Source organism: Mobula birostris, chromosome 8 (assembly GCF_030028105.1).
Source record: "Mobula birostris isolate sMobBir1 chromosome 8, sMobBir1.hap1, whole genome shotgun sequence".
Lineage (NCBI taxonomy): Eukaryota > Metazoa > Chordata > Chondrichthyes > Myliobatiformes > Myliobatidae > Mobula > Mobula birostris.
The window spans coordinates 87,173,539-87,195,023 of record NC_092377.1 but is presented as its reverse complement, the minus strand read 5'-3'; the positions used below and the strand labels follow the sequence as shown (position 1 = coordinate 87,195,023).

General features: G+C 40.9%; 1 protein-coding gene across 1 annotated transcript in view; it reads left to right on the top strand.

The window, feature by feature from the left end:
* The window catches only part of slc24a3 (solute carrier family 24 member 3), a 376,276-nt gene extending 355,140 nt beyond the window's left edge, over positions 1-21,136 (top strand). The window contains exons 13-17 of the mRNA XM_072265589.1: positions 1,494-1,660; positions 5,049-5,163; positions 11,716-11,828; positions 14,704-14,769; positions 17,315-21,136. Coding sequence (XP_072121690.1) covers positions 1,494-1,660; positions 5,049-5,163; positions 11,716-11,828; positions 14,704-14,769; positions 17,315-17,464 — 611 coding nt within the window. The 3' untranslated portion in view covers positions 17,465-21,136. The remainder of the gene's footprint in view (positions 1-1,493; positions 1,661-5,048; positions 5,164-11,715; positions 11,829-14,703; positions 14,770-17,314) is intronic.
* The last annotated feature ends 349 nt before the right edge of the window (positions 21,137-21,485 follow it).

The following is a 21,485-nucleotide window of genomic DNA, read 5'->3' as shown; positions in this document are numbered from 1 at the left end:
TTCACGCAAGGGGACTTGAGAGGTGAGAGTGAGCAGGCAGCCTGTTGGCGCTATTCAACCCCTCCTCCCCTATCAGCCTCTATCTCACCCTCCATTTTACTCCTGGATACTTACCATCTCCCCCCTACACTCTCAGTCCTGGTGTAGGGTCATGACCTGAAACACTGGCCATCTCTCCACAGCTTCTGTCTGACCTGCTGAGTTCTTCCAGCAGTTTGTGTTTTTTTTTACCAAACTAAAGCTGGGAACGTACTCAGTGGGTTTGTTGTGGAACTTGTGGTAAAACTGCTTGGAACTGTGTTACGAAATGTTCTTGTTTTAAAAGCTAACCACTTCACTAGCTGTCCACTTCCAAATAATTGATGTTCGTTGTTGGGAATGTGGGACATGATGAATTGCTTCCTGACCATCATATCTGTCGACAGCTGACAGGCAGAAGTGCGAAACTGGCGAAGTGAACCAAGTGGGAAATAGCATTTTACTGTAAATCCCAACAAATATCAATTTTGATCGCCATAAATGGTTACGTGGATTAGCAATTTGCTGTGGTGTGTTGGTCAGAGCGTAACATGCAACAAAAAACAACATTCAACAATTATAAAGAATAAACAATTCTATAAGAAATACATATTTTTAAAATGCTAATAAAGTTAGATTAAAGGACATATGGAATATATGTGCATAAATAAATAAATAGATACATATAGATATAAATACCGTCACATATTTGCAATGTAAGCAGCATTATAAAAAGTGTTTTAAGGTGTCTGCAGTGCAGTGACGGGGGTATTAGGTAGAGGAGTATGTGTCTGGGGGGGGTAACTAGAATGGTTAATCAGATTAACTGCCTGGGGGAAGATGGCATGGTGTTTTTGTTTTGATAAAGCTTAGAATTTTCCAATTTGTAGGGTGGGTTGTGTCTGCTATGATTTTTCCTGCAGTAATGGTAGACTGCAGCCAATGACCTTTTCTGCTGTCTTCCACCGTGGTGGTCATATATTGTGAGAGGATGCTGAAGCAAACCAGGCAGTAATATGCACTGAGAGCTCCACATGTTGAGCCTCATGGGCTTTCCTTGAGGTGTGGAGCAAGTGCTGTATATGACAAAATATAAAGAGAAAATGCCGGAAGTGCTAAGGCAGCATCTGTAGAGAGAGAAACCATAGTTACTATTTCAGGTCGATGCCCATTCACCAGGTTAAAGCCGAGCTTTAGGGGCAGTATTATTTCCCGACTGCAATGTACAGTGGATCTACAAGTAGTAACTGAACAGCCTCCTTGTCAGCACCCCTCAAGCCATGACCTCTATTCTACCATCCAGAGAGTACAGGGAACGCTCATTTTACAGGCCCCAGTCATGTAGACCCCCCCCCCCCACCGGTCTGGAAATGCATCATCTGCCCCCTGCTTTTGCTGAATCAGAATGCAAGTGCTCCTGGTGGGAACTCCCATGTCTGACAGTGTGCCTTTTATTTCTTCTGCTCTCTCCGCAGTGGGAATGTGGGATGTGATAAAGTGGGTGATTGCGTGGCCGCTGTGTTTCCTGATGTACTTCACCATCCCGAACTGTGCCAAGCCTCGATGGGAGAAGTACTTCATGTGCACTTTCGTTGCAGCTACTCTGTGGATTGCGGTTTTCTCATATGTGATGGTGTGGATGGTGAGTGGTGGGATGGAATGGGCTTCCCCTGCTGTTTTCATGGCTGGAGTGATGGCAGTGACTCTTGGTCTTGTGCCTGTGGCAAAACCAGGCCTGCATTGTGCAAATCACACAAAAGATTCTGGAGGAGCTCTGTGGGTCCCTCAGTGGAGGGAGCAGATGCTGCCTGCCCTGCTGAGTTCCTCCAACATTTTGTGTGTTGCTCAAGTTTTCCGGCATCTGCAGGATCTCTTGCATCTGAGGCCTGCCATGAATTACCCAGCCTCAGGTGAGTGGGACAGCTTCAGAAGAGGGGGCAGCGTCAGCCTGCTTCCGTGCATCCTTTGCTGCAGTCTCGAAAGATGCAGCCAGGGGCTCTGAGTCCCGGTCTCTGGGCGCTGACCTGCGCCCGCATTGAGATGAGCAGAGTTTGGATGGAGATGATGTCACGTCTCACTGCTGGTAGCCTGCCCGCAGCTGCTGTCCATGTTCAAACGTGGCGAGTGGGCACTTGAGCCAACACCGGAAGCTGGTTTATGGTTGCCCCCCCCATGAGTCGGGAAGGGGCCAGTACGAAATCAGAAAGGAAAGCTTCAAGGTGCCTCGCCAGAATTTTCTTTTGCAAGGCTGTGTTGTGTATAACTACATGGTTGAAACACCTGCTAGGCTACACAGTTGATCAGAATACAGCTAGTCCGTTTCGTCAAAAGGGAACATGTTAACTTTCCTTTCCCTTAACAATCAATCAATCAAACGTGCTATTTGTGACTTTAGTTCAGAAGCATTTTGGCTGCCTCACAGTTCATGATAGTCACAGGCTAACATTAAAACATTTTGAACCAGCCACGCCATTGGCTGCCCTAGTGTCAGGACTCCCCCCATTTCAAGAAGACGCTGGTGTGATATGCAGTCAAGTAAACGTTTCTTCAGTTGCTCAGCCATCTCAGTCTACTCTCAAAGTCTCCCTCAGTCTTTCAGGAAGCCTCTGCTTTTCCTAATTAGCTGTTTGCTAATTTTGGGAAAAAAACTATTTACCCTATATGTGACTTGCATAATTTTATGTATTTCTATCAAGTCTATCCCCAAGCCTCTGATGCTCCAGACAAAACAACCCAAGTTTGTCCAATCTCTCCATATAGTTCATATTCTTAAGTCCAGGCAACATCCTGAAGAACCACTTCGGCACCCGCGCCAAAGAGTTACCAGTGTCTTATATTTTCATGTTTTTATTGAAGTATACTATCGCAAAAAATATTTTTATGAGCAAATTTATAGACGTAACAGGTCCTCACTTTGTTGGGCACAGCTGTTGTTTATAATAACGTATTTCCATTTCTTACAGGAAGGATATTATTGCACAGAGTGGTGAAAATAGCTGGCAGGGAAGGAAGCATAAATATTTCTGGGGTAGGAAGTCATTCGGATTTCCTTGAGAAATTAGCGGTAGTAGTTGGGGAATGTGCATGGAAGCCTTTTTAAAATAATAGAAGTATTTAGTTAAGGAAGATTTAAGTCTGGAATGAGATCTCATTGACACAGCCTCCAGGGCCTGCAGGAGTTGTTGGGGAAAATCAGGACCAAAACCTAGTAAGATCATTTTAGCTTTTCACTTTCACTTTCTTGATCCTTGTTCTTTGGTAAGGTCATATTGTCTTTAGAGCAGGTCGGTTTTCTACTGGCTAACTTAATGTGTTCTATCACAATGTCTGGGTCACAAGTCAAGCAATGTGGCTATAATAGGAGAAGGGAATGCACAGTGTACCATGTGCATCTTGTTACCTTCTGTTACCAGCACCAGGTATCCTGGAAATCGAGGGTTTATGACAAGTCATTGTTCTGGGAGGGACTTTAGGAATGTCACCAAAGACTTGAAGGAAACCTTGAAGAAAATGGACACTGCTTCCAAGAGGTGTTGTACTGATATTTTGGATCTTGGAATATTTTTTAAATGTACATTAAATAAAATATTGGCAATCACAACTACAAGTGGAAATCATTAGAATTGGGAGATGTTGCTTCACTTGTGACAAAAATCTTAGTATGCTGCAGTTTTTTGATGTATTAACGTGGTTCATCTTTCAGTACTGGGGAAAGGAGCTCTTTCTGTATCAATATCAAACAGCCCCATGTCATGTTCAATCAAAAGAAAGGAACTCTCAATTCTGGGGCAAGCTGAGAAAAAGAATCCTTTAGTGTGCAGATGATTATTAGTCACTCCAGCTCTTTGGTGGAGTTGACAGCTTCTAGAAATTCTGTGCTTTAGAGGTTTTGGTTGAGTATGGAAGGTTATAAATTGTAGCTAACAAGAGAAAATGTTAATTCCCAACTCTTTGGGATGAATGAATAAGAAACAGAAGCTAGAATAGGCCATAAAATTAATCTGATCAGTTTAGTGATTCAGTTGCTGATTCTTCCAAGTCCTCATTTCTTCCCTGTCATCCGTAATCAGTTTAAAGGGTGATTTGCAATAGCTGGTAACCTAACAATGCCCATATCCCATAATTCAGATAAAAGAACTTAGCATGACCAGGGTACATCTTTGACCCACTGTGCTTTCCACATTCAACAAATTTCCTTTTGCCTTCAGCATATTCAATTTGAATTGGTCTGTTTTGGCACTTCCAAAGCTCCCTTTCAGAGTGTGAGTGTTAACATCTGCTAAAGAGCTGTAACATGGTTTCCACCATGCAGAGATTTTGCTACACCCTCAACTCAATCATGATCTGATCCACTGCAAACTGCTGACATTGAGCAAGTCTAGGACTCATTAGACTTGGAAAGAATGGGAGGTGATTTCATTTAGAAATGCAGGATTCTGAGGACAGAGTTGAGAGGCTATTTTCTTTTGCTGGCAAGTTTAGAACCAGGGAGCTCAATCTCAAGGTAAACCATTGAGAATAGATGGATATCTTATTTGCACACCTGCTCCTACTGTATATAGAATTCTTTGTTTTGATGGATGGATGCTCACCATGGGATATATTTAAAATTGAAATTGATGGGTTTTTTTGGTCTCGAGTGAACGCTAACCCATTTCAGAGAGAAGTTAAGTGTTAATAATTGTTTTGGCATTCTGGGTAAGGGCATGAAATAGATGAGGTTTTACAACAGTCCAATAGTGTCATGTTTAGCATTATTGACAGTGGGTTTTTTTTTCTTCTTTTATTCTTTTGATTCTGCTCTTAAAGTATGCCTTACAGTCTTATGTAATGAACTGAATGTAAATACCCCACATGCTGTGGTTTTATTTGATCATGCCTCTGGATTATTTGTCCAAAATTCTTGACAACTAATCCAGCAATGTAACTGCAATGTGATTACTCTGTAACAAGTGGCTCAACAAGATACAAGTCAATTTTCTACTGACTAACTCATGTTCTACCACTAAGAGCAATGTGCTGTTGTCTAGGTCACAATAATCGGGTACACACTAGGAATCCCTGATGTTATAATGGGAATCACGTTCCTGGCAGCTGGAACAAGCGTACCAGATTGCATGGCCAGCCTCATTGTTGCCAGACAAGGTAAGGTCAGTGTGTGTGTGTGTGTCATCACTGAGTCTTTTGGTGGAGTCTTTTAGAGTTTATGGTTGTTAGTTAGTTTATGTTGTAATGTGATTGTTTAATTAAACCACAATAAGAATCCACCCATGTTTACACATGTACATTTTGATAGATTTTGTTTTCATTGATGATAAGGAATGTTGTAGATCCAAGCTGAAGTTGAGTTTATGGTCATATGCACAAGTACATGTATGCAATGAAAGTCTTATTTTCAGCAAAATAACATATTTCACCTCACAGGCTGATAATAAACCTGATTCTGATTCTGAGCATCACAGGCACATAGCTTCTTATTTACAAGAAGCTCATAAATTAAACATAAATTATACAGAATTTTTATAATAAACACAATTAAAAGACAGAACAAAAAGGAGTCCATATGTTGGGATAAGAGCACTTCTGTTCACCGGTGTCAGCCAACATGTCTCCTAGACTAGTTATGGACATCTACAAACTATTTTCAAACTTAAACACCACGCTTGCAAAAGACATGTTACTGCTGCCTGCTGTGAGTTCTGACATAACGAAGGCTTATAGTGGCATGCAAAAGTTTGGGCACCCCTGGTCAAAATTTCTGTTACTCTGAATAGCTAAGTGAGTAAAAGATGACCTGATTTCCAAAAGGCATAAAGTTAAAGTTGAAACATTTCTTTAATATTTTAAGCAAGACTACTTTTTTATTTCCATCTTTTACGGTTTCAAAATAACAAAAAAGGAAAAGGGCCTGAAGCAAAAGTTTGGGCACCCTGCATGGTCAGTACTTAGTAACACCCCCTTTGGCAAGTATCACAGCTTGTAAATGCTTTCTGTGGCCAGCTAAGAGTCTTTCAATTCTTGTTTGGGGGATTTTCGCCTATTCTTCCTTGCAAAAGGCTTTTAGTTCTGTCAGATTCTTGGGCCGTCTTGCATGCACTGCTCTTTTGAGGTCTATACACAGATTTTCGATGATGTTTAGGTTGGGGGACTGTGAGGGCCATGGCAAAACCTTCAGCTTGCGCCTCTTGAGGTAGTCTATTGTGGATTTTGAGGTGTGTTTAGGATCATTATCCTGTTGTAGAAGCCATCCTCTTTTCATCTTCAGCTTTTTTACAGACGGTGTGATGTTTGCTTCCAGAATTTGCTGGTATTTAATTGAATTCATTCTTCCCTCTACCAGTGAAATGTTCCCCATGCCACTGGCTGCAACACAAGCCCAAAGCATGATCGATCCACCCCCGTGCTTAACAGTTGGAGAAGTGTTCTTTAAATGAAATTCTGCGCCCTTCTTTCTCCAAACATGCCTTTGGTCATAGTGGCCAAAAAGTTCTATTTTAACTTCATCAGTCCACAGGACTTGTTTCCAAAATGCAACAGGCTTGTCTAGATGTTCCTTTGCAAACTTCTGATGCTGAATTTTGTGGTGAGGACGCAGGAAAGGTTTTCTTCTGATGACTCTTCCATGAGGAAACAGCTACCTGAAAACGCTTTGCTGTCTTCTTATTGCCTTCTCCTGCTTTCTGGACATCATTTATTTTAATTTTCAGAGTGCTAGGCAGCTGCTTAGAGGAGCCCATGGCTGCTGATTGCTGGGACAAGGTTTGAGGATTCAGGGTATTTTTAAAGTTTTGAAATTTGCATCACCTGGCCTTTCCTAATGATGATTGTGAACAAGCCATAGCCTTAACAAGCCATAGCCTTAACAAGCCAAAGAAGGTTTGAGACCTTGGTAGATGTTATCTGAGAGCTCAAATCTCTTGGGGTGCCCAAACTTTTACATGGCGCTCCTTTCCTTTTTTCACTCTAAAATTGTACAAAACAAAAATAATACACTAACCTTGCTTAAAATGTTGAAAAGAATGTTTCATCTTTAACTTTATGACTTTTGGAGACCAGGTCATCTTCTACTCAACTATTCACAGTAACAGATATTTTGACCAGGGGTGCCCAAGCTTTTGCATGCCACTGTATAATGCTCTCGATAACCCTTGGCAACCTTTACTTTATTTTATTGTCGCCAAACAATTGATACTAGAGCTACAATTATCACAGCAATATTTGATTCTGTGCTTTGTGCTCCCTGGAGTACAAATTGATAGTAAATATTAAAAATTTAAATTATTTATCATAAATAGAAAATAGAAAAGGGAAAGTAAGGTAGTGCAAAAAAAAAACCAAGAGGCAGGTCTGGATATTTGGAGGGTACGGCCCAATAGACAATAGACAATAGGTGCAGGAGTAGGCCATTCGGCCCTTTGAGCCAGCACCACCATTCACTGTGATCATGGCTGATCAAACACAGTCAGTATCCAGTTCCTGCCTTATCCCCATGACCTTTGATTCTGCTATCTTTAAGAGCTCCATCCATCTCTTTCTTGAAAGCATCCAGAGACTTGGCCTCCACAGCCTTCTGGGGCAGAGCATTCCATATATGCACCACTCTGGGTGAAAAAGTTTTTCCTCATCTCCGTTCTAAATGGCCTACCCCTTATTCTTAAACTGTGGCCTCTGGTTCTGGACTCACCCATCAGCGGGAACATGTTTCCTGCCTCCAGCGTGTCCAATCCCTTAATAATCTTATATGTTTCAATAAGATCCCCTGTCAGCCTTCTAAATTCCAGAGTATACAAGCCCATTTGCTCCAATCTTTCGACATTTGACAGTCCCGCCACCCGGGGAATTAACCTTGTGAATGTACGCTACACTCCCTCAATAGCAAGAATGTCCTTCCTCAAATTTGGTTACCAAAACTGCACACAGTACTCCAGGTGTGGTCTCACCAGGGCCCTGTACAGCTGCAGAAGGACCTCTTTGCTCTTACACTCAGTTCCCGGGCCAGGATCCATTCAGCAGTCTTATCACAGTTGGAAAGAAGCTGTTCCCAAATTTGGCTGTATGAGTCTTCAAGCTCCTGAGTCTTCTCTCGGAGGGAAGAGGGACGAAAAATGTGTTGTCCTTACTCCAAAGCCTCAAGTAACACTATGTATTAACACTTCCTGGAAACAGTACCGTGTCACATGATTTATATATACCCAGAATTCAATGAATGTGTTGATCTTGGAACAATTCCTGTGTTGCTTGAACTTCCCTTCACTGTGTCTTACCCTCTGTATTTGTAAGCCACAGTGTGTGCCAATGAACACAATGGTATTGCATATTTGGAATGTTATTAGTGAGGTTTGGTGAATAGTACACCAAGCCAGAAACAAAGCAAGTAAAAAATTTTGGGCTGCTGATGTAGCGTATGCTAGCTGGTTCATGCGTGTTCTAATGTTACAACAGCAAGAAGGTCATTAAGGAGAAAGGTTAAACTCTTTAAGTTGCCATACGTCTTAGTGTTTGATGTGGGATTCACTTCTTCATAAAACAATAAACACATTCAACGTAAAAACAAAGTGCTGGAAGTACTCAGCAGCTCAGGCAACAGCATCTGTGGAGAGAGAAACAGTTAATATTTCAAGCTGATGAGTTTTCAGATAAACTCAGCCAAGTTAGAAGGTGGAGGGATGAAGCGATGGAAGGATTGTTTGACCTGCTGAGTTTTTCCAACATTTTTTTTAATTTTAGATTTCCAGGGTATGAAGGATTTTATTTTGGTTTTTGATCCCATTGCCAATCCTTTGTCTCTAAGTATTGTTGACAAGATGCACTTTAATCTTTCTTTCTGCATTCTTGTTATGGACATTTTATTTACAATCTCACTCCATTCTTCCTTTGCAAACTTAGTAAATCTTCATGGAAGAGACTCGCAGAACATTTTAAGTTACCAGTGCGTATGTGAGATTTTTCATTGAAGCCAACTAAAGCTAACTGGAATACCACAGATACATTAACTGCATTGTGTAAGAATTATCAGAAATGCGTTAACATGGAAGGACTCTCAAAGTATATCCTTAAACAGAATTGCACACTTCTCACACCTCAAATGTAAATCAAAACAGAAGACACTGAACAGACGACATGGACAAGCTTTCAAACAGAAATAAGCTTTGGAACTAAGAGCATTCACTGGGAGTCAAGGGTTTGCTAATAGATCTTGAGCCATACCCCCTCCATTGATTCCCAGTGGAAGGCCCACAACTGAAGAACCAGAGGTAGTAAGCAGGAGTGATTGTCAAATTCCAGACTACTCTGGTCCCTCATGATCAGCTCATCCAGAAGAATGGGATGCTTGGAATCCATGGTGCCTGGGCTATTTTGATTCTAAGTTGGCACAGAGGTGGAGTGGTTCTACCTGAAGATCCATGACTAGTTCTGTTCTTTATGGATCTGTGCTGGAACATCTGCTGCAATGTAAGATTTGGATGAAATCATCAATCAGTGTGTTAGTAAGTTTGAAGATAGCACATGTATTAGTGGCACTGTGGATAGTGTATACGGTTGTCAAACAATGCAGTAGGATATAGATCTGTTGCAGAAAAATGGCAGAAGGAATTCAATCCAGGCAAGAGTGAGATGTTGTACTTTGGGATATCAAATGTAAAGGCAAGACCTTTTAACACTGTTTATGTATAGAGGGTTTGGGAGTTGAAACGTAAAGGGGAAGTACCATGGTTAATGGCAGGACCCTTTATTAGTGTTGATGTACAGAGGGATCTTGGGTTCCAAGTCTATAATGACCTGAAAGTAACCTCACAAGTTGATAGGGTGGTTAAGAAACCGTATGGCATCCTTGCCTTAATTAGCCAAGGCAGCGAGTTCAGGAGTCAGGAAGTACTATTGCAGCTTTTTGCAACTCTGGTCAGGCCACATCTCGAGTTTTGCATTTCAGTTCTCTTCACCCCAATTTAGGAGCGATGTGGACATTATGGAGAGGGTGCAGAGTAGATTTACCAGGACGTTGCCTGGATGAGAGGCAACATGTGGTATAAGGGAAGGTTGTATAAACTAGGGTTGTTTAATCTGGAGTGGCAGAGGCTGAGGAGAGACCTGATATAATTTTATAAAATATGAGAAGTATAGATAGAGTAGACTGCTGGTATCTTTTCCCAAGTTTGAACTGTCTAGTACCAGAGGGCATGCATTTAAGGTGAGGGGGGAAAGTTCAAAGGAGCTGTGTGTGTTTTATGCAGAGAGTGGTGGTGCCTGAAATGTACTGCCAAAGATGGTGATGGAGGTAGGTACAATCAAGGTGATTAAGAGGCTCTTACATAAGCACAAAATAGGCAGAAATGGAGGGGCACAGACTATGTGTGGGCAGAAGTGATTAGTTGCCTTTAACTTAATTAGGTTGTCAAAATATTGTGGGCTGAAGGAACTAATCCTGTGAGGCAATTCAACCACATATTCTTACTGGACTTCCTTGGACCCTGGTCCACAGATCTCACCATGATGACCTTAAGGATGCAGAGTTCCAAACGTTTACTTGTAAAAGTGAATGAGAAATGCAGCAAGGTTTATTGTTGACACAGTCATCTACTCACAAGATGCCCAAGATGTATTGAGATAAGATTCTGAATTTGAATTGAGGCACAAAGCAGCTCTACAGTTGCTGATGAAGAGTTGTCACTGAGCGTGACTGAAGTGGTGGTTCCAGTGAGCCTAGTGAAGGGACTGCAACAACAGGATCTGTTCAGGCTCCAGGATTAACATAGGCAACACCACTACAGATAACACAGATCAAAGTGATACCTCCATTGGGTCTGGTGAAGAGACTGCAACAACAAGATCTGTTTGGACTCCGGGATTAACAACAGGCAGAACCACTACAGATACAAAGATCAAAGAGAATTGAACACAGCTAATCAAGTACCCTGTTGAAATGTGTGCACCTCATTAAACTAGTTTCACTTCTACCCCTTATAAAAGGGTCCGTGGTAACGTGACGCTATTACAGCTTGGAGCGTTAGAGTTCAGAGTTCAGCTCCGGCGCTGACGTTAAGGAGTATGTACGTCCTTCCCATGAGCACTCAAGTTTCCTCCAAGTGCTCCAGTTTCCTCCCACAGTCCAAAGACATACCAGTTAGTAGGTGAATTGGTGATAGTAGATTGTCCTGTGATTAGGCTAGGGTTAAATAGATGGGTTGTTGGGCAGTGTGGCTCATTGGGCTAGGGGGCCTATTCTGCGCTGTATCTCTAAATAAAAGATAAATAAAAACAACGCAATAAACACAATTACGTGACATCCCTGTGCGACCATATTTGAGCATGTGCACATTCTGAGGAAGAAACTCAAATGTGGGAGAAACCCACACCTTAGACCTTTCCATCATCCCCATGTAATAATCTGCATGTTACTGCATTGAAGACTGGAAACCTACACTATAGATGCTAAATAGGAAATGTTACTGACTCCAAGGAAGGTGATAGAACCTTACTGAGAGAGCCTGATGAGCTTCCTTATGGGCTATGGAAAGATAAATCAAATTCAGTATTGTTAGTTGACATGGATGACATGTTCTCTACTAATAAGCAATAACTTAAAGGTGAGGTGAAAGAAGTATTACATTCTAATTCTTCTCTGAACATATAGAAAACAGTGAGATAATAGTATAATTGGGATGCACAACAATAACTGACCTGTCCTGATGTCCACAGGCATGGGAGATATGGCTGTTTCTAATTCCATAGGAAGCAATGTCTTTGACATCTTGATGGGACTTGGTCTGCCCTGGACGATTAAGACAATCATGGTGAATTACGGCTCATATGTAAGTCTTATGCTTAATTACTGAGTGTTAGTAAAAAGTCACCATAAACATGTTTGAGAGCTGCCAGCAGCATAGTGCACCAATGTAGCCTGCATGCCTGAATTCCCTTGACTGTGAGTTTTTAGAGTGCTCATCCCAAAACAGGGGAAATGCCTTTTCAGCTCACAGTCAGTGAACCAGAGGAACCTCACCCTTCACTGCATCCATATCTTCTCCAAGTAGTGTTTTTAATCTGGACAATTTACAGACTGCATTACTGTTGATAACATTCAAAACTACACTCTGTGACCACTTGATTTGATACCTCCTGTACCTAATAAAGTGGCCATTGGGTGTAAGGTCATGTTCTTCTGCTGCTAAAGGCCAACCACTTCAAGGTTCAATGTGTTGTGGGTTCAGAGATGCTCTTCTGCACACCACTGTTTTAACGCATGCTTATCTGAGTTACTAAAGTCTTCCTCTCAGTTTGAACCAGACTGGCCATTCTCCTCTGACTTCTCTCATCAACCAAAGGTTTTCGCCCACAGAACTGGATGTTTTTTTTGATTTTTGCACCATTCTCTGTAAACTCTAGAGGCAGTTGTGTGTGTGGGAAAAACCCAGGAGATCAGCAGTTTCTGAGATGCTCAAACCACCCTGTCTGGCACCAACAATCATTCCACGATGCATGATTTTATGCATTGAGTTACTGTCACATAATTGGCTGATTAGATATTAGTATTAATGAGCAGGGGCACAGATGTACCTAATAAAGTGGCCCTGAGTGTACAACAATGACAGAACTGCTAAACTTGATCACCTGCCCTTCCCCATCTCAAAATCCACCTATCAGTTTTTTAATGGAGACACAAAAGAAGACCGCAGATGCTGCAATCTGGAGCAACAAACAATCTGACAAGGGATCTCAAATGGGTCAAGCAATATCTGTGGGAAGAATGGAATTGTCAATGTTTCAGGTCAAGGGTTTCTCAAAATGTTGCCATCCCGAAACATTATTAACTCCTTTCCTCCCACCAATGCCGTTTGACCTGCTAAGGTCTTTGACCAGCAGGGGCTTGTTGCATCAATTTCTTAATCCTTATTTCCTGCAAGTCACAAGGATGAAAGATTCCTTCCTTCCATAAAATCTCAACACCAACGTCCTACCAAGTACTGCCTATTCCTCCCATATCTTACACCACCCAATCATTTACCTCTTCCCTCACTCAATAATTTTGGATAATGAATACTTAATAACCCAAAGATATTAAGACCAGATGATCATAAGACAGAGGAGCAGAATTAGGCCATTAGGCCTAGTGTGCCTGATCTACCATTCCAACATGGCTGATTTATTATTCCTCTCAACCCCATTCACCAGCTTTCTTCCTGTCACCCTTACCTATCAAGAACCTATCAACCTCAGCTTTAGATATGCAGCTTCTGATGACTTGGCCTCTACAGCTGTCTGTGGCAATGAATTCCACAGATTCACTGCTCACTGGCTAAAGAAATAACTCCATATCTGTGTTCTAAAGGGAAGTCATTGTATTTTGAGGCTGTGCCCTTTCATAGTAATTCCAGGGCCCCCCCCCACCCAACTATAGGAACCATCCTCTGCACGTCCACTCGAGCTAGGCCTGTCAAACTCCAGTGAATTCAGTTCCAGAGCCATCGAACACTCCTCACGTGTTAACCCTTTCATTTCCTGGATCATTCTCATGAAATTCCTCTGGATCCTCTCCGTTGCTAGCACATCCTTTCCTGGATAATGGACCCAAAATTGCTCATAATATTCCAAACGCAGCCTGACCAATGCATTTTAAAGCCTGTGACAAACCTTTTCATTCCACAATTTCATTCAGAGCCCATCATGGTGCAAGTTATCCATTTTGTTGTGTTTGGAACCAGCATAAAAAAGGTAAATAATGCAGTTTACATTTCCACTGAGGCAGGAAATCCAACCTCGCAAGGTCTTGGCCAACAAAAATAGTCACCATAACCACTGTTGACATTCACCTACTCCTGCAGACTAAGGAGCTGTAGACCAACAAGTCATTGCTTGGTTATACAGAGCTTCACACAAGTCTATGGAATGACTGTGGCCAAACTACAAGGACATGAGATGTTAAGGGAATTACTCCATCATACTCCACTGCTAGACTTTAGATGCAGCACAACATAATTAGGGTGGTTGTATTATATCAATCTATATATTACGTATTACAGAAATACCAGGTTTGCACATGTAACAATATGGAGATGATACCTGGAAAAGAGGGAAGTGCTTCAATTAATGGCCATCTATTATAGTTCAGATGGACCATTTCTTCCATTGTTAGCATTTTGAATACCATCAAGTGCAGCCTGCAGATTGCCCAGATTACGGACATTGGTTTACAAAGGTACAAATGCAGAGCAAAGTTTCAGATCCCTCCTTATTCAGTATTATTTCTAACCAATGATATTAGGACATGATGGATCCTTCCAGATTCCTACCTCTTCATGTTTCTATTGTCATATACTCTGAACTCACCTTCGCAGTTCATTCACAAAGAATATGTACCTGACTCAGATGTCCAGTGCCATGGAGTAGACTGCAGAGAACCATGCATTTCCACTGTGCAAGGCACTTCATATGCCACAAGGACTTGTGAAAAGATCATGAAAAGCTGATCTGTGATTAATCAGTTGCTGCTGGCAAAGTATTGGATTATCTAAGCCATTATCCAGAAAGTTGACAGGATAAATCAGAGGGAATTGGTGTTACGTAAATGAGATTAAACTTGGATATTCACATCGTGCAATAGACACCAGCTGGCAAAAATGTTAAACCAACTAGTTTAATACAGTGAAGTTTTCTAGAAGAAATAAAAAAATGTTTTCTTTCTTTTAGTTATCATTGAACAGTCGTGGGCTTAAATATTCGGTGGGACTGCTGCTAGCTTCTGTTTTTCTAACAGTAAGTTTTCAATCCTGTCATGTTCGGACTGTTAGCGTGCCTGAGACCAGTGCCATTGCCCATTCAATGATGTATAGTGAAGGCTGCTTTTTACTTTAATTTATACTCTCGTTATGCTCTTCATATCATAACAGCTGCATTTGTTGAAATTCTCCAAAGCTCAAAGTACATATATGGTATTTCACCATAAACAACTCTGAGATTCATTTTCTTGTGGGCATATTTAATAACATAGAATAATAACCATAACAGAATTAATGAAAGACCACTCAACTAGGGCATTCAACCAGTGTACAAATACAAAATGAAAGAAATGATACTAATATATATTGAGAACATGAAATGAAAAGTCCTTGAAAGTGAGTCCATAGGTTGCGGGAACATATCAGTGATGGGGCAAGTGAAGTTGAGTGAAGTTATCCCCTCTGGTTCAGGAGCCTGATGGTTGAGAGGTAATAACTGTTCCTGAACCTGGCAGTGTGAGTCCTGAGGCTCCTGTACGTTCTTCCTAATGACAGCAGTGAGAGAACAACATGACATGGGGGGGTGGGGGTCCCTGATGAGGTATGCTGCTTTCCTGCAACAATGCTTCATGTAGATGTGCTCAATGTTGGGAAGGGGGGGTGTGGTTGTGGTTTACCCGCGACGGAGTGGGCCGTATCCACTACCTTTTGTAGGATTTTTCTGTTCAAGTGCATTGGTGTTTCCATACCAGGGCTGTGATGCAGCCAGTCAATATACTATCTACAACATATCTATAGAAGTTTGTTAAAGTTTTAGATGTTATGCCGAATCTTCACAAACTCCTAAGGAAGTAGAGGATTCAAAGACTGGCCCGTAGTTCTGCAAACCTCAGTCGAAATCTTCTTATAAGTTTCAGAAATTCAGATTAACAGACCAATCTCTCAGAATTTTTCCTCATGCACTACCTAATATGAATGTGTTAGCAAGATGGTATCAAATTGACAAAGACCCCTTTTCTAAGAATCATTAGAAAAATGTTTTCTCACTGCTCAGGGCAAGGAAAAGAAGTACTTTTCTAAACCTTTGTTTCAAATGTTTATCAGCACCTTAGAAGTGTTCTAACGCTATTTTATAATTTGCTGTCTTTTTGCATTTTAAAAACAAACTGTTGAGAATGTTCATCCCTACCTCAGGTTTGAGTGGTTAATAACAGAAAGACAGTACACAGTGTTATTTTGTCATGTGCCATTTCTTCACAGTAGAGGAGCCTTGATCTCAAATATTTTTTATAAGAAAAACACTGCTGATGTTTCTGTTACTGGGTGATTATTTATTGTCATTTCAAATATTTTAAGTGATTTGAAGGCATTTGCTCCTTCTGTGATTCTATCTGTGAAATTAAAATCAGGTGCAATTTCACTCATTTTAACAGTATACAACTTAAAAATTGTTAATAATTCTGTTTAAATGATTATCCCAGTCCTTAACACTGTATTCATTTTGCGAAGAGCACACCCTCAATACGTATCACAAATATTGTTTTAGAAATTCCTTTAGTAACTGATCTGAAGTCAAATCTTTAATTTTTAAAATCTGTCATTCCCAAATCAATAAGTTCCAGTTTACTTCCTTTACAATTTGTGTAAAAATCTGTCTGGGAATTTTACAACATTGGTGATCAGCTAATGCTCCAGGTGAAATTGCCCTCCAGGAGGTTCTCCCTCTAGGCTGTAGATTTCCACAAATCAAGGTTTGGTGCAACTTGCTGCCACGTATTCTGAACAATCAGCAATCAGTTTATTGGGTATAATGTGCAGGAGAGGTATACCTGATTAACACATGGTAATATCCTTCTGTAGAAGCCGACCTCCTCAGGTTAGAAGTGGAGCAAGCCAAGGATCAAGCATATAAAAGGAGGAAGAAGTCCCAAATTCAAAGTTCAGCGAGGTCTATGGCTTAACATGAATTTATTGGGTTCTCCAGTCTCCCTCTTGCCCCTCCTGGGGTCTCTGGCCTCCTTGTTACCCATTTTCTGGCATCTTAATCTGCTCTTGGTCTCAATTTCCTTTTCTGTTTGCTCCCTACAGGGTCTGGATTCCTTCCTGAATGTTTCAGGATGTCTGTTGTCCTGCCCATTTGCCCCACGGGTCTCAGGCCTCCCTCTGACTGCTCTGGAGGACGCTGGCCTCGTTCTCAGCCGCTCCCACATTGCTTGGCCTCACTCCCATCCATTCTCTCTCTCATTCCCAGAAACTCTGACTGCTCCCAGAGACTCTGGCCTCCCTCTCAATCGCTCTCGGAGGCCCCAGTTTCTTTCTGTGCCACTGGCAGAGACTGAGGCCTCTCTTCCAATCATTCCCAGATACTCCAGTCTCTCGCTCTCTCTCTGCTGTAGTTTGAATCCCCACTCTCTCCACTCACTTGGAAATGACTACAATTAATAGAAAATATTACTGTTCTGCAGCCCTGCTGCCTTGTTTGTAACTTGGCCACATTTTTTGAAAGTTAATTTTGCAGAATAGGTGGGAGATATTGAAATTGGCTGTGACAGGTAACACTGCTTCTGATGTTTGCTCTGTAGGTAACTTGTGTCCATCTGAACAAGTGGAAACTGGATAAGAAGCTTGGCTGTATATCCCTGTTCCTGTACGCAGTTTTCTTGTGTTTCTCCATCATGACAGAGTTCAATGTTTTCACATTTGTGAACCTTCCTATGTGCCGGGACCACTGATGTACAGTGAAGATGGCTCGACCTTGGAATCAGTGCAATACTAAAACTATACGAAGAGCAAAAGTCCCATGGCTTAATGTTGCGAGCTGCAAGGAACTGCTCCTATTGAGAACTGGGTGCAAGACACACTTTCAGAAAGAAAACAAACACCTGTATTGATGTGAACATATTTTTAATGTACTGTATTTAAGTGGAGTTGTCACACACACACACACACACACACACACACACAGAAGAAAACTTATCTGATATTGTTGGCTGCTAATCAACGTAAGGCTGGAAGACATACCTGCCATGTTTGTATATTCTCAGTTCTTTCAGAAAGAGATATTTTGTCTTGATAGAGATGAGTGGGAAGTGTACAATGGTTTGTTATTGAAAAGTATAAGGTGTACCTTAAAGCAAGGAATTTGTATTGCCCTGTAAAATTACCTCTTACTCTCTCCCCTCTCCATGCCTTCATTTTCCACCCAGCTTCTCCTTTGCCAGAGGGCTTAAAACCAAGAATGTACATATCAACATGATTCATCTTGTCCTACTGCTCACCAGCTGTTCATACCACTGACGGCAAGTGGAGTTTAAGCTCTGAGCCATGGTGTTTATGCAGAATTTGAGTTATGGCATTTGACATCTTAAACATATTGCAGTTTGTACCCAGATACTACTCCTGACAATGGTTCATTTCTCAGGAGGTACATTTGCACGATTTTTTTTCTTTGTTGGAACAGTTTGCGCAATCAATGGTACACGTGTGTATATTGATGGTATAAAAAGTTGTATATATTGGGAGTTTTTTTTTCCTTTTCATAAAGGTAGAGTATGTAAGATATATCACGGTTTTACGCAGCTGCGCGGTGTTTGATTTGGAAATGTTGATTAAGGTACGAACAGTGCAGCTGAGGAGGCAAAGTTTCTCTGGGTTTTGTCTGTACAGGTAGTTTTAAAAATAAAGCATGTTTAATTTATATATTTATATAAAAAACAGCACAGGAAGCCACTTTGCAGTTTCACAGCACATTTTTACAGGACTGTGTGAAAGTTCCATGCATGCCTGCATGCTTGACCCCCTGGTTTTAGCTGGTAGTCTTCCTCAACCAGTTTTCCTGCAGAAATGATTGTGGTGGGGAAGATATTAAATTGTCCTTAACTGTTGCTATAGTTAATAAATTTCTAGATGAATTTGCTATGAAATGACTCCACTAAGCTGATTGTAGTTAGTTGTCGCGATCTAACTATAACTTGTTCTGTTTCTTAAATGATTAAGTGATGATACCACTGAAATCCCAAATTGTGATTAGAAATGGAGGATTATTATTCTATTGATCACACCTCACCAAAGTTTATAAGCCAATTCTTACTGCTACAGAACAGCGTTAAACAAGGATTTCAGTAGAAACCAAACCTTGTTTATGTTCTAAAGAAGTAAATACATGAGACATTTATTGTGCTTCAAAGTTTTCAAGGACTTAATGAGCTTCAGGGTTGTATTGGCTAAGTGAGTCTATTGTAACCTGCAGGACTGTCACCATATATGCATCCAACATCACTATAATTCCACTGATTTGTGATTTTAGTAAGTGTCTTTAATGTGTTTTATCTGCCTTTCTTTCTGTCCCTCTGTATCTTTCCCTTTGCCTTTCCGCCTCTCTCGCTCACTCTTTCCACCATTAACCCTCAAAGCAGAAACTTGAGGAAAGCAGTAGGCTCCTTGATCCTGCTCTGTCGTTCAGTGCGATCATGACCACACCATCAATGCACCTTTTCCCCACGCTCCTTATTCCATTCCATTAACATCAATCTAGAATTTGGGATTTAAGGCAATCTGATATCAATTGTGATCTGCACTAAGGAGATGCAAAATTCTGGCCTCCTTTTTATGTATTTCTTAATTCTCCCCAAACCCTGGCATTGGATTTTGAGACTACTGTATATCTCTAGTCCTAGATAATTCAATCATTGGAACTAATTCCTCCCTCTTTCCCCTGCTCTCCCTCAATCTCTCAGCAGTCCTTTCCACTCCCTGTCCCTCTCCCTCTTAACATCTGGATAACAACTATCGAATTGCCAATTAGTTCTTGAAATTCCAGGGAATACAATCCTAGTTTGTGCCAACTCTCTATGCAACTCTGTTTTTCAAATCCAAGCAATGTTTGGTAAGTTCATGTGCATTACCTCCCAGGTCAAGATACTCTTTCTAAGTGGTGCTGCCCAGAACTGCCTATTTTACTCCAAGAGAGGTCTAACAGTCCAGATGAAGGGTCTCAACCCAAAATGTCGACTGTCCATTTCCTTCCATAGATGCTGCCTGACTCACTGAGATCCCTCAGCATTTTGTTTGCTATTCCCATGTAAATCTCTGAGAAGTTTTGCACGTTCTAACTTCCATAGCTTTCTGCTTTTCTGCCCTCTGCTGTAACCCATTTTCAGTGTAGAATTACTTTGCTAAAATCTAAAATGAGACGGGGCTATTGCCAGCAAGGCAGAAGACCGAGATGTCAAGATCATCGATCACAAAGACTTGTACATATAAAGGCTTTCTGTTTGTCTACTAGAACCAGCCCACACCATACACATCAGTTGGTTTAATATCTGTCAGTGCTTAACATTTATTAACTGTTGCTGCATTTTATTTCCAGCTGTAAGGGAATAGAATCATTGTCTTGGTGACAGAGTCTCAACACTTAATACACACGTCAACTTTTGTTCCTGAACAAAACCAAGGATTTTACCCACTGGCGTTTAGCTGGAATAAATATTTCATAGCAACGTTTTGCAGATCAATGGATTGTAATTTTTGAAGTTTGATGTAAAATGTTGACTGAATCCCCATGATGTGTAAACAGTAAGATTTTATCTTGCAGGCTAGTCTTGTTCCCCAGCATTACTATATTGAGTTGATTAAAGTTTCAATTTTGCCAGTAAGATGGTCAAATGCGGATTTTTCACAAAGTATTCTCTTTTACGTGAAAAGAATTTCTTGGAGTTTGAAGAGTTGGAAATCATGCTTATTTTATGAAATGAAGTGGTAAAGAATGTAACACGCATGTTAAGACATATGGCTTGTATTCATGTCCAGTCAGATTCTTCCTACTTTGGGATTACATTAACAATTTTCTAATTCTTTTCATAACTGAAATACATTTCCAGCCAGGGTAATGTAAAGATTAGAAGTGTGGTCTGTACTACAAAACTATATTTTCATGTCCGTTCTGCTCAACGTTAAAGGTAGAGTTAGGTACTGCACACAGGCTTTGACTTTTAGGGACTTTATAGAACATTTTTAGAGTACTTCGTGCCATTTGGTAAATTTCCTTGTGGAGGTAAGAGGCCTTGATATTGAATCGGTCTTGCATTTCCTCCATTTAGAAACTTTGCTGTGAGAATTTCCTGGTTGGGGAATTAACTGTAGATCACTCAATTATACAGTTTATTGAAAAATATTTCCATGTCTTTGTTTCCATTGGCAGTTGACCAATTAGGTCAGTTGCAGTAAATGCTGAGTGCTTTCTCTTTTTTAAAACTATTGTCTACACAAGGTACAAAACTTACTGAAAATTAGTTAACATTTCAAATAAATCACCAATGCTGTAAATCCAAGCCACTCAGTTTTGTGGTTCAGCCTGTGTGAAGCTGGACTGATCTGTTTGATTTTTGTGATGAGCTCACCCCACAAATGAGTATTAACTAATAAAATATATTTTTCAAAGTTTCATCAACATGCACCTTTGCTGCATTACTCTAAATAAACACACAACCATATACACATGCTTGACACACTTAGCAATGGTCAGGAAAGTGACCTATCACCTCTTTCATGAAGGCAAGAAGGATGGACGTTAAATGATGACCTTAGCAACAATATTCATTTTCACATAATAAATAAGAAAAGACCTGCAGTAGTATTCACGTAACATCTCTTTTGGTTTCTCTGCTGAGTAGAGCATGGTGACAGGCCGTTCAGCTCGTTTCCCATTGCTGCCTGTAAGGAGTTTGTACGTTCTCACCATGACTGCGTGGGTTT